Source organism: Cannabis sativa, chromosome X (genome assembly GCF_029168945.1).
Source record: "Cannabis sativa cultivar Pink pepper isolate KNU-18-1 chromosome X, ASM2916894v1, whole genome shotgun sequence".
Lineage (NCBI taxonomy): Eukaryota > Viridiplantae > Streptophyta > Magnoliopsida > Rosales > Cannabaceae > Cannabis > Cannabis sativa.
In genome coordinates this window covers 52,404,042-52,418,535 of record NC_083610.1, presented here as the reverse complement: position 1 = coordinate 52,418,535, position 14,494 = coordinate 52,404,042, and the positions used below count along the sequence as shown (strand labels likewise).

Below are 14,494 nucleotides of genomic sequence, written 5' to 3'. Positions count from 1 at the left end.
GTGGGGTCCCTCAGGACCAAAATTCATTTAAGGATATGGTAGAAAAACTTGCCACAGACATAGAGATCATTCAATATGGAGTGGTGCCTGTGGCCCACTTAGGAGCTTCAAGTATCGAGACGCAGGGGGTAAATGCCAACACTGATCATTTTAACTCCTGAATATGGACCATCTACCAGTTCCCAAATTTATGGGAGCTTCCAGCAAACAAACCTACTTCACGAAAGGTCCAGTACCAGACTCCTTGATATGTGATACTAGATGGGAAGCTTTACCACAGGGGCTTATTTGTGCCATACCTAAGGTGCGTAGTCGGGACCAAGATAAGCGCTATCATACACTAGATCCATAGAGGTTTCTATGAAGACCATACTTCTGGACCAAGCCTATCCAAGAATATCCTCTATCAAGGTTACTTCTGGCGGACAAAAAAGAAGCATTGTATAGAGTATCTCCCAAAGTGTGACCAGTGTCAAAGATATGCCAAGGTTCTGCGAGCGCCACTAACAAAAATCACCCTCATGAACAGTCCATGGCCCTTCGCTATTTGGGGAATTGACTTAGTAAGATCCCTGCCCACTGGAAAAGGAGGAGTTAAGTACACCATAATCGTTGTTGACTACTTAACCAAATGGGTAGAGGCAAAGCCCATGAATATAGTCACCTCCAAAAAGTCCTTAGACTTTGTCATCAAAAACATTGTGTGCTGCTTCAGACTTCAGCACGAGATTGTCTTAAATAACGGAAAGCAATTTGATAGTGATCACTTCACTAACTTCTGTAACCAGTACAAATTCATGAAGAGCTTCTCTAGTGTGGCTCGATCACAGGAAAATGGAAAAGTAAAAGCTGTGAATAAGATCCTAAAGACAAGTTTGAAGAAGAAACTCCAAGCTTGTAAAGCCCATTGGCTGGAGGAGCCTCTGCGAGTCCTTTGGGCATACAGAACCACGGAGAGAACTTTAATAAGGCACACACTGTATTCGATGACTTATGGGTGTGAAGCAGTCAAAACCTGTAGAAACCACAGTTCCCTCTCACGGACGAGAAACTTATGACCCAACCCACAATCACTCTTTGATCAAGGAATCATTAGATTTAATTAAAGAGCTCTGGGAACAGTCACAAGTTCAACTCAAGATGTACCAAGGAAAGATTTCCAAGCTCTTTAATTCTAAAGTCAAGAGTCGTACATTTGACATTAAAGATCTCACCATGAGGAGAATCTTCCCAGCTTTGCGAGAAATGGGAGTGGGGGTCTTAGGACCTAATTGGGAAGGACCCTATGAGATACAACATAAAGTGGGAAATGGAACATTTCAACTCAAGAGAATGGACGGGGTCAGAGATCCCTTGCATCTGGAATGCAGACCATTTATGTCATTATTACCAATAGGCTGGGGGTATCTAGATCTGAACATTCCCCTAAAGTTGTATGTAATTCCTTGTAAATTCTCTCTCTTAATGTAAACCTTCAGGCATGATGAAATTAAAATAGAAGAAATTTACACAAGAGTTCACATTTTTGTCTTCCGCACAAGCTATGTTTAAAACAAGTGACCAAGAATTTGGAGATGTCCAAACTTCCTAGCTCACTTGGGGGTAGTATACTTAACTATGTGCCCTCACATATTGCTTGTATTCAATCTTTATTTGCATTTAATTTCTTACTTGTATTTTACTTTTAAAATTTCAAACTAGTGGTTGAAAATATTGCTTGAATTTCAATATGTCTTCAACCCTCCTTCCTAGAAGGGGGAATTGCTTACAACTTGGTTTTCACCTTTAGTGTTTAAGTTTGAATATTGTTTGGATTTTAATACATCTTTTACTCTCCTTCCTAGAAGGAGGAATCACTTTAAGTCTATTGCATATCAAACTTGTTTCTCATAAAAAAGCACAACCAATATGTTTTCAGCCTTTCTCCTAAAAAGGAAATGTTGACCTTGCTTTTAACCAATGATAGTCAGTCTTAATTAAAGCGATTGACAAATAAATAAATAATAGAAAAGGAAATAGTTAAAGTAAAGAAGACACTAGATTTATAGAGGTTCGTCCCCTTATAGTTAGTTATAGCCTACTCCCCTTTAGTTGTATTGACTTGTGAGGAAGAATAAATTATTCTCTCTTGAAAGCTCTTACAATGATCTCTAAGCAATTTACTCTTAGATCATGATTTCTCTCTTGAATGTTCTCTCTCTAAATATTTTTGTATTCTTAAATAGTGAGATGAAGCCACTATTTATAGGGATTAATTACATGATATTGGTTTTCCTAAATCAAAGAGAAATAGAATAGGAAACTAGTTTATTTCCATAATTACAATGAAGAAAATGGGAAACTTAGGCTGATTGCCTTTATTTTCTAAAGACACAAATCTATCCAATGAATATAGGGATTATACCGTGACTTGCAATCTTGGAGATATACAAGATTTATATCAGAAATTGTTAACTTGCACCCCTTGGGCAGTGCATGCGAGCTACTTGCTTAAGTGGAGCTGGTGGAATGTCTATTCATTAGATTCTCAGACATCCTACCATCCATGTGTGACTTTGAGCACCATAACAGTCTGCATGACCTACTAGGAGTAGAATCATCTGCCCATGTTATAAAATATGTTACACATGTCACCTAGATGGATGCCACATCATAGTGCAGAAATTTGGATAACATTTTTCCCCAAGTCCACACGAGATCTTCTTGGTCGCACGTGGACTTATTTGGCCAGGAAGTTGTCTTTATGGGTGACGCGTGTCTGGTTGTAAACTTTGATCCAACATGACTTCATCGAACGTCTCTTTCGTGTTTAGGAAATTTAATACTTCTTAAAAGTTGTACCTCGAATCATGCACTAACTATTGAGTGACATCTCATGCGTGACGTTTATATTATTTGCAATGAGTACTAACGTTCAATTTAGGGGGAAAAACCAAAATATTCGAATTTGAAATCAATTAATTTCCCCTTTCAATGCCTATAAAAGGGGTTGAAAGCTCTTTGGGAATTTTCTTAGCCATTTTTACTCTTAGAAAACCAGAGCAAAAAAATTTCCTATTTTCTTCTCAAATCTTCGAAGAAATCTTACTGGAAATTCTATCCGAGAAAGCTCAAAAAGCTTCGAACAGTGAGTAATTTGTTTTTCCCTCTTCTTTATGCAATATCTATTGAGTACACATGTTTATTTATGAATTTCTTGAAGCAAAATCTATGTTCTTGAACTGTTCATATAGTAGATTACATTAGGGCTTTTAACTATGACTAACATATGCTTAAACTTTCTGATTCTGTAATTCGTATCACTTTTGGCTTGAATGTGTTCATAATCACCAATTCATGAGTTTCTAAAAAAATTCCAAATACTCTTTGAGATTTTTAACTTCTGGGTTTGGGAATTCCATTTTATAGTGAAATTCCTTCTTTTTATCTTGAATTTGCTTGGTTGGCATATTAAACATATTTTTCTCCTCTCCCCTCGTCCAAGTCTCATCTCTTGTCTCCCTTATTTTTGTAGATGAACCCTAGTGAGTTCTCGGGAGGCAAAAATCATATCGACTAGGACCTCTTTCAGCTTTTATAAAGATCATCCTCAGCTCCATGCAAATTCATCTTCATGTTGGAAGTTATTTTACCAGGAACTTAGATCTACTCACAAGTATGTTGATTTAACAACCTAAATATGAACTTCTAAAACGATGGAAAATTAAACACATAAAAGTATCAGAAATCTTACATTGGGTGCAGCGGAATATATGTCTCCTCCCACTCAGATCTCTAACCCTTGATTCCTTTCTGTAGCAGAGTATAATCAAGATTTGAGCCCGATAGTCCTTCTTTGTTGTTTCTGAATTCTACACAGCCTTCCTCACTATGATTGAGGTATTACTTGATGTGTGTGGGCACTACTCTAGCACTTATAGATTTCGAAACAGTGAAGGAATAGAGAGAGAGAGGGTGGCGGCTCAGAGAGAATTTTCAGAGAGAAAATTCTGTCAGAATAATGTTGTGTATCAGTTGTGTTGAAAACTGAAGCCTTTGCCTTCTATTTATAGAAGACCACCCAGGGCTATGATCGAATTAATTGACATTTAATATTGAAAAAATCAAAGGGAAAAGGGAACTTAAGTGGCCGGCCTAGGCATTGTGGAAACAAGGCTTGCCACTTTTCCAACTTTCCTTTTCCTATACTGATAGTTTCCTGTTTTGTCAAAAACTGCCAATTCCTTTGTTCAACCACATAAATGTCAAATCTAATTATTTAATAATTAAAGTTAATTATCAAATAATATATTGTCATTTATTTTATTAATAATGAAACTAATTAAAGTTTCCTAATTAATAAATATGCCCTTCAAAATCTCTATTTACTGTTTTGCCCTTAATAAGTGATAAATTCTCAAATAGACACAGTCTATCTTGAGAATTTTAATTGATTAATTAAAATCAATTAAATGAGTCTTACAAGTAAAATTATCTCAACTAGTGGGGGGACCATGGGTCTATATATCCGAGCTTCCAATAAGCAGATCTAGAATTTACCACTTAAATTCACTGACTTATTAATTCTTCGTTGAATCCACACATAGAACTCAGAATTGCACTCTCAGTATATAGAATGCTCTATATGTTCCACCATATAGACACATCATTAGTTATCCATTGTTATAATCCTAATGTGATCAATGATCCTCTATATGGATGATTTACACTGTAAAGGGACTAAATTACCGTAACACCCTACAATGTATTTTATCCTTAAAACACTTAACCCTGTATAAATGATATTTCAACTAAGTGAAATGAGTACTCAATCATTTATCTCGTTTGGTTAAGCTCGAAGGAAATCACCCTTTGCTTACTATTCGCCAGATAGAAGCTATAGATTCCATATTTATGTTAGCGCTCCCACTCAATCGTACTACCGTGTTCCCAAAATGTATGTATTGCCCTGACCAAAAATTAGGCTTAACTAACAAATCAAAGAACACGAATAACACTCTTGAAATTGAGCCTAACCATATCAGGATTTCGATCATGTAATCTAGGATCAACTTATGATATTGAATTGAATAGATATTTACAGTAAGTTTCACAAATCTATTTCAAAGTTCAATATCGGTCCATTCCAATGCATACTCCATGCATCCAACCTGAGCTTTAATTTAACCTATGTTCTGGAAAGAACATAACATTTCTCCAAATGCAAGTAAACTCTATTGTAGATTGTCATATCAGTAAAACCCAGTGTTCTGATAAATCTAGGAATACTTTATTCACATAGTCATGTTTACTTTCCACTGTGTTGACAACACAATAAACATGATCAAGTATGTGAAAGGGGTTTGGATGAATTTATAAATCAAATAGACAAACAATTGATTAAGTGAACCAAAACATACACAAATGAATGAAAAATACTTCTGTTACTTTATTGATATTGAATAATCTGGATTTCATTGAAATAGAGTTTTATTTAGGGCATAAAACCCAACAAACTCCCACTTGCACTAATATAAAACAAATCAGTACATTTCAATTAATCCTAAATTCTGACGGTGCTTTTCGAATGAAGTTACTGCCAAGACTTTGGTGAATGGATCAGCTAAGTTGTCCTGCGTGTCCACTTTCTCCACCAGTACATCCCCTCTTGCCACATATTCTCTGATACTATGATACTTTCTTTCTATATGCTTACTTCTCTTGTGGCTCCGAGGTTCCTTACTGTTGGCTATAGCTCCATTGTTATCACAAAGCAGGACTAGAGGCTTTTCCATTCCAGGAACTACACCAAGACTGGTGAAGAACTTCCTAAGACAGACAACCTCTTTAGCTGCTTCAGCCGTAGCTATGTATTCTGCCTCCATGGTAGAATCCAAAATCGCAGTTTGTTTAGCACTTCTCCAAACCACTACTTCACCCCCAAGAGTAAACACCATCCCAGATGTAGATTTCCTGTCTTCAAGACATCCATTGAAATCTGAGTCTGTATAACCTAAGGGATTTAAAGCACCACCCTTGTAGACTAATACATAATCTCTTGTACTCTTTAAGTATTTCAAAATATACTTAACAACATTCCAATGTACCCATCCTGGATTTGACTGATACCTGCTCACGATTCCAACTGCATAGCAGATGTCAGGTCTAGTGCATAGCATAGCATACATTAGACTTCCAACTGCAGAAGCATAAGGAATTTTTGCCATGTCTTCTATCTCTTGAGGATCAGTAGGACACTGTTCCTTAGATAGACGGATACCATGTCTAGAGGGCATATTTGCCCCATTGGTATTGGTCATGGAAAATCTCTCTAGAACTTTGTCAATGTAAGCTGTTTGAGAGAGAGCAAGGGATCTGTTCTTCCGGTTTCTGATAATCTGAATACCTAGAACATAGGCTGCCTCACCCAAGTCTTTCATGTCGAATTGAGTGTCAAGCCATTCCTTGATGTGAGTCACTTTCTTGACATTGTTGCCAATGATCAAAATGTCATCAACATAAAGGATCAGGAATACTACTACTTGGTTTTCCTTGAGTTGGTAAACACAAGGTTCATCTTCATTCTGATGAAAGCCGTAGGTTTTGATGATCTCATCAAACCTTTTATTCCATGAGCGAGAAGCTTGCTTAAGTCCATATATGGACCTATTTAATTTGCAAACTTTATTCTCCTGCCCAGGAAGAACATAACCTTCTGGTTGCTCCATATAGATGGTTTCTTCAAGAAGCCCATTAAGAAAGACTGTCTTGACATCCATTTGCCAAATTTCATAATCTAAAGCGGCAGCAATGGAGAGAAGAATTCGGATGGATTTGAGCATGGCAACCAGACTAAAAGTTTCCTCATAGTCCACACCTTCTCTTTGGGTATAACCCTTGGCGACCAGTCTAGCTTTGAAAGTTTCGACTTCGCCTCCAACACCTCTTTTCTTCTTGTAGACCCACTTACATCCAATTGGACGATAATCATCAGGTGGTTCTACATATTCCCAGACTTTGTTCTTTTTCATGGAATCCATTTCTGAATCCATGCCGGCTGACCATCGCTTCCGTTGTGGACTTGCCATTGCCTGTTTATAGGTTAATGGGTCGTCATCAATACCGTCACCAACGACGATATTGATTTCACCATCCAAGCCATAACGAGATGGTTTTGTAGAAACCCTCCCACTACGAAGAGGAGCGGTGACCTTCTGAACAGGAGCTTTGGTAGTAGTTTTCTCAGTTGCTACAACTAAGGGAGTGGGATGTTCCTCTTCTTGAGTAGAAGAGGATGGTACATTTGAAGGAACAGTATCTGTGAGCATTTCCTCTAATACAATTTCACTTTTCGGTTTGTTGTCTTTCATATAGTTATCTTCAAGGAAAGTAGCATTTGTAGAAACAAATACTTTGTTATCCTTGTGACTATAGAATAGTCCACCCATAGTCTCTTTAGAATTTCCGACAAACATGCAAACTTCAGTTTGCGATTCCAGTTTGCCTTCTTTCTTTCTCAAGACGTGAGCAGGGCACCCCCAAATCCTATAATGGCGTAAACTAGGTGTACGACCATTCCATAGTTCGACGGGTGTCTTAGGGACTGCTTTAGATGGTACAACATTTAAAATGTCATTTGCCATTTGAATAGCATATCCTCAGAAGGACGTAGACAAAGTTGAATAACTCAGCATAGACCTAACCATTTCCAAGAGAGTGCGATTTCTTCTTTCTGCAACTCCATTCTGCTGTGGAGTGCTTGGGGCAGTATATTGGGATTCAATTCCAAGTTCAGTTAAATGATCTTTGAACTGCATATCCATATATTCTCCACCCCTATCAGTTCGCAAGATCTTTAATGTTTTACCTAATTGGTTTTGAGCCAAAGCATGAAATTCTTGAAACTTTTCAAACGTTTCAGATTTCTTTTGCATTAGGTAAAGAAAACTATATCTAGAGAAATCGTCAATGAAAGTGAAGAAATACTCATAACCTCCTCTAGCTTTTACATTCAGCGGTCCGCAAACATCTGAATGCACTAACCCTAGGGGTTGTTTGGCATGCTCTCCCTTCGCAGAGAAAGAACGTTTGGTCATTTTTCCTTCTAGGCAAGGCTCCCAAACTGGCAGTTCTCCTAAGACGACATTTTTCAATGGACCGTCTTTGGTTAGCCTATTAAGTCTATCAAAGCCTATATGACCGAAACGTAAATGCCATAGATAAGTTTGATCGTCATTATCAATCTCTTTTCTCTTAAGGCTTCTAGGTTTAGCTACATTGAAAAGTTCAGTATTTAGTGAGATTTGAGTATCAGGTCTTAAAACATAAAGCCCTTGTTCCATGTTTGCAACACATATATGAAATCCATTACGAGAAATTGAACAATTTGAACTCGAAAAATTCAATATATAAAATTGTGTTCGTAAACATGAAACGCTAATCAAGTTTCTACTAAAATTAGGAATATATAAAACATTCTCTAAAAGTAAAAACTTCTTAGAATTAAACTTGATTCGGGCTGTTCCTCTTGCTTTAACTGATACCAACTCGCCATTTCCAACCTTAAGCTTTAACTCATCTGGGTGAAGATTCTCCCAAGTTTCAAGCAGCTGCAATGAAGAACATACATGGTTAGTAGATCTAGAATCAACAATCCATGTGGATTTGTCGTTCTCTAAAACACATGATTCAAATACAAAAGCATCACCTTCGTTTGAATTGTCTAGAAGCCTGGGACATTGTTCTTCTTTATGTCCCTTTCCATTACAATTCGCACATAGAACATGATGTCTGATAATTGTACTTGAAGAAGCAGCTTTGTTAGAGCCCTCATGCTTAATCTTCTTCCTCTGATTAAAGTTTGCAATACCAGGAGGTCCCATTGCAATCAGATTCCGCTCATGGGCCCTTAACTCAGTCTCGAGTTTGTCCATGTCGGAGGAGTGAGGATTGTTCAATAAGTAATATAGAACAAAACTATCATACTCCTGAGGAAGACTATTAAGTATGAGTCTTACCCATTGTTCCCTTGATAAATCAATTCCTAGTAGATTTGCCTTTTGGAATTTCAGATTCATCAACAATAGGTGCGAGTTAATGCAACTCCCATGATGCATTTTCACACTATTGAGTTCTTTTGCAAAGATACTAACTAAGAGTGGATCGGGATGAGGGTTATTCATATTGGCACTACAACATATCAATAAATAGAAGTAAGGTTTTGGTTCTATAAATTCATACACAGGTTCAGAAAATAAATAATCACATATGTTATAAAAATACTAAATCTAACATAGTTTATTTTCCAAGGTTTCCAACGAACTGATACAGTGTCCCGTTTAGGCGAGACTCAAAGCATCATCCATTGAATAGAGTTGTCAATTCATCTAAAAGGTCAAACATTCTAGCAACCTTTTATTCGATCAAGATTGGAATTCAGCGTTGTCCCGTTTAGGCGAGAATCAAGGCAATTCTATCTTATGAGCTTCTACCATTGTTTCATACTCTTGTAAGTCTTATACAGTCGCCACCATTAGGGTGAGCATAAACCATATAAAAAACTTATAAGAATACTTATCTTTCGAGATTAAACGGCGCTAACTTGCTAATGAACGTTCCTCCATTAGGGAGGATTACTCACTAAAACAATAGCTATGTAAAACCAACAATGGAGATCGAATTTCTCTTGATTAAAGCTCATTATTTAAAAAAAATATGTATTTTGTTTAATCATTTATATTCCATATCTCAATAATGAAATATTACAAATTAAAGTAAAAACTTTAATTAAATTTCAAAAATGGAATAATTTTGAAAAATATCTTATTTAAGTTGTTTAGAAAAATCTAAATACCCAACTTAAATATTCTTCAATCAATGACTTAATTAAATATTACCAATTAAGTAGTAACCACTTAATTTAGAAGATATTCCATTTTAAGTTCCCATATTTATAAAATATCAACTTAAAAAATATCTAAAGAATCTTAATAACCAATTCCTAAAATTCCTCAACTTAATTTATAATAAGAAATTCAAAAATATTCAAATCTAAGTTGATTTGATAGATTTAACTAAATCTCAACTTAAATAGGAATATTTAATGAAATTATAAAATTAAGATTCAGAAAGAATTTATATGGTTATAATTCCATATTTAATTAAACACAAGAAAAATACATATAGTTTTCCAGAATATAACTATTCAAACTATGTTTTTCTTAAATTAATTTCAAGGAAGAATGAAATTAATTATGTTGCTAATCAATTTTTTATTAGGTCAAACTAATATAATTAACCTAGCACAGTTATCCAAATCAGGCAAATGGGCCTTCACAATTGGGGTTGTTCATGTGAGGGGGGGCTGGGTCCAGTATGTCGTACCCACTTCTAAGGCTCCCAACTCTCACACAAGGCCCAAAAGAAAGGAATTTAACCTTAAAATGAACAACTGTTATTAATTGAATAGGCTCACTACTAAATGAGCCTAAATAAAATCTATCAGTTATGATATTTTATTTAGCAACAACAACCTATATGTATCTATAACAGAAATTAAACATATAGGCTCACACAGGCATACACATTTGGATGGATCCTATCATGTTACTAGGTCATACACAGATGAAAGAAGTTTGTAAAAATTACCTGTTACAAATTATTTACTTGATCTATTGACAATTGAACCATTGGTTAAAAATTAGATCATTGGATCTATCAACAAGTTAACCAAGGCAATTTAGATCAAGCAATAATAGGTTTTAGAAAACTTACAAACAATCTAAAGCACATACTCCTGCAACAAGGTTAGATTTGGATAGTTGGATGTCGGATTTATTTAATTTTAAACATGTATTTCGAAAAATAAAATTTAAAATTAAACCTACCATTTTGAAAAATTAGGTTTTGGGTAACCTAAATGTCATTTCAAAATTAAATTGCTAACTTTCCTTTTAAATTTCATGTTATTTAATAAATTAAATAATAAAATAGAAAATGGTAAATACATACCCTTTTCTTGTTTTACAATTTAATTTAAGTAAAAATAACAAAATTTAAAAGTTAACAAAAATACCTTATTTCCTCTTTTAAAATTATCATGATTATTTTGATCTTATTCTAATTAAGGTCAAGTTACCAAAAATAAATTAATATCTGACCTTAAAAAAAATAAAATAATCAAATTTTAAAGGAAATAAGAAAATAGGTAAGCAAAACTTGATTTTTCCTATTTTCAAAATCAAATTCACTAATATCTAAAATTAATTTTAAAAAATAAAATTAATTTATTTCTGATAATTAGATTTGAAATTTGAAAAAAAAAATCAACATACAAAACTATACAAAAAATCGGAATTTAATTCCATGAAATAGCATGAAAAATCGAAAAAATTGAAAAAAATGATGAACTGTACGGATGGCATGCCATGCATGCTCATCCGCGCGCGTATCTGGGGTGCACGCCGAGGAATCACGGCGCAGGAAGGCTGCTTGCAGCCATTCCGCGCGCGTGATGAGGGTGCTCATCACCCCGATTTTTCCAATTTTCAAAAATTCATAACTAGTTCAAATTAAATCGAAATCGAGTTCTGTAAAAAAGTAAATTGCTTAGAATTTTCCAATCTATCCAACAAAAATAATTACAGAGACAGAAAAGTAACTATTTTTCCCAGAATTCACAAACAACAATCAAACATCAATATGACACACAAAGCAACATGATACGATCCAAAACATAAGCAAATCGTTTTAAGTCCAAATTTCTTGCAAGCAAATCAATTACCATGGCTCTGGTGCCAGTTGTTGGAAGTTATTTTACCAGGAACTTAGATCTACTCACAAGTATGTTGATTTAACAACCTAGATATGAACTTCTAAAACGATGGAAAATTAAACACATAAAAGTATCAAAAATCTTACATTTGGTGCAGCAGAATATATGTCTCCTCCCACTCAGATCTCTAACCCTTGATTCCTTTTTGTAGCAGAGTATAATCAAGATCTGAGCCCGATAGTCCTTCTTTGTTGTTTCTGAATTCTACACAGCCTTCCTCACTATGATTGAGGTATTACTTGATGTGTGTGGGCACTACTCTAGCACTTATAGATTTCGAAACAGTGAAGGAATAGAGAGAGAGAGAGGGTGGCGGCTCAGAGAGAATTTTCAGACAGAAAATTCTGTCAGAATAATGTTGTGTATCAGTTGTGATGAAAACTGAAGCCTTTGCCTTCTATTTATAGAAGACCACCCAGGGCTATGATTGAATTAATTGACATTTAATATTGAAAAAATCAAAGGGAAAAGGGAACTTAAGTGGCCGGCCTAGGCATTGTGGAAACAAGGCTTGCCACTTTTCTAACTTTCCTTTTCCTACACTGATAGTTTCCTGTTTTGTCAAAAACTGCCAATTCCTTTGTTCAACCACATAAATGTCAAATCTAATTATTTAATAATTAAAATTAATTATCAAATAATATATTGTCATTTATTTTATTAATAATGAAACTAATTAAAGTTTCCTAATTAATAAATGTGCCCATCAAAATCTCTATTTACTGTTTTGCCCTTAATAAGTGATAAATTCTCAAATAGACACAGTCTATCTTGAGAATTTTAATTGATTAATTAAAATCAATTAAATGAGTCTTACAAGTAATATTATCTCAACTAGTGGGGGGACCATGGATCTATATATCCGAGCTTCCAATAAGCAGATCTAGAATTTACCACTTAAATTCACTGACTTATTAATTCTTCGTTGAATCCACACATAGAACTCAGAATTGCACTCTCAGTATATAGAATGCTCTATATGTTCCACCATATAGACACATCATTAGTTATCCATTGTTATAATCCTAATGTGATCAATGATCCTCTATATGGATGATTTACACTATAAAGGGACTAAATTACAATAACACCCTACAATGTATTTTATCCTTAAAACACTTAACCCTGTATAAATGATATTTCAACTAAGTGAAATGAGTACTCAATCATTTATCTCGTTTGGTTAAGCTCAAAGGAAATCACCCTTTGCTTACTATTCGCCAGATAGAAGCTATAGATTCCATATTTATGTTAGCGCTCCCACTCAATCGTACTACCGTGTTCCCAAAATGTATGTATTGCCCTGACCAAAAATTAGGCTTAACTAACAAATCAAAGAACACGAATAACACTCTTGAAATTGAGCCTAACCATATCAGGATTTCGATCATGTGATCTAGGATCAACTTATGATATTGAATTGAATAGATATTTACGGTAAGTTTCACAAATCTATTTCAAAGTTCAATATCGGTCCATTCCAATGCATACTCCATGCATCCAACCTGAGCTTTAATTTAACCTATGTTCTGGAAAGAACATAACATTTCTCCAAATACAAGTAAACTCTGTTGTAGATTGTCATATCAGTAAAACCCAGTGTTCTGATAAATCTAGGAATACTTTATTCACATAGTCATGTTTACTTTCCACTGTGTTGACAACACAATAAACATGATCAAGTATGTGAAAGGGGTTTGGATGAATTTATAAATCAAATAGACAAACAATTGATTAAGTGAACCAAAACATACACAAATGAATGAAAAATACTTCTGTTACTTTATTGATATTGAATAATCTTGATTACATTGAAATAGAGTTTTATTTAGGGCATAAAACCCAACACTTCATTCGGTGATAATCTTTTAAATTCTAGTTTTGAGGATTGGGAAGTGAGTAGTGACCATACAGAGTTCCCAGAGCCCGAGGTGCAACACCACTAATACCTCGATTAGATACGTGGAGAGGGGTACGACCATTTTATTTAGGAATTGAAGAAATGTTGGAGACACTATCTTCCTTCTTCTTGAACGTATAGGGTCTAATCTGGTGTAGACACACTTCAAGAGGGTTAAGCAAATCCATCTGCCAGGAGTACTACCGTAGCTGATATTGCTATCACTGTTGCAAGGCATACATCTAAAACTTAATGTTTGTAGACATAGAATGACGACACAGACCAAGAAAACTATGAGCAAGGTCTTCTCATTTCATCCTCACCTTGCCTGACTATTTACAACAGTTGGGTAGAACAAGCCAGGCCTTTGAGTGAGGATGAAGTAGTTTCTAGAAGGGACATCGAAGTCCTAGAGGTTAAGGATGAGGGTGAGGTCTGCCCTACCAGTCCTTTCAAGGCCGAGGGAGAGGAAGAAGAAGAAGATGAGATTACGTGGAGGAAGAATATACAAAGGCTCGACCTTCAAACAGTCGAGGTTTGAGGGGTGCTCGGTGGGTCTCACCACCGTCTGTGCTAACCTTCAAGAGATTGACTAATCTCTTTGAAAAAGGTATCCTCGAGAAGGTGGAAGTGTTCCTTCCTAGTCTAGGACAATTAGCAACAAATCCTAGAGGTGGATTATATGCATGGTCGAGACCACATGCCAAACAGGGTGCATTGTTGCCTTTGCATCCTTTCTTTAAAGAAATAGCCAATTATTATCACATATGTCCAACCCAACT

The 14,494-nt window shown here is 35.4% G+C and overlaps 1 protein-coding gene across 1 annotated transcript; it reads left to right on the top strand.

The window, feature by feature from the left end:
* Positions 1-521: 521 nt before the first annotated feature.
* LOC133032274 (uncharacterized) lies at positions 522-14,253 on the top strand. Its single transcript, XM_061106155.1, has 3 exons — positions 522-929; positions 1,009-1,341; positions 13,981-14,253. Exons 1-3 carry the CDS (start codon positions 522-524, stop codon positions 14,251-14,253), a joined length of 1,014 nt encoding a protein of 337 aa, XP_060962138.1.
* Positions 14,254-14,494: the final 241 nt, after the last annotated feature.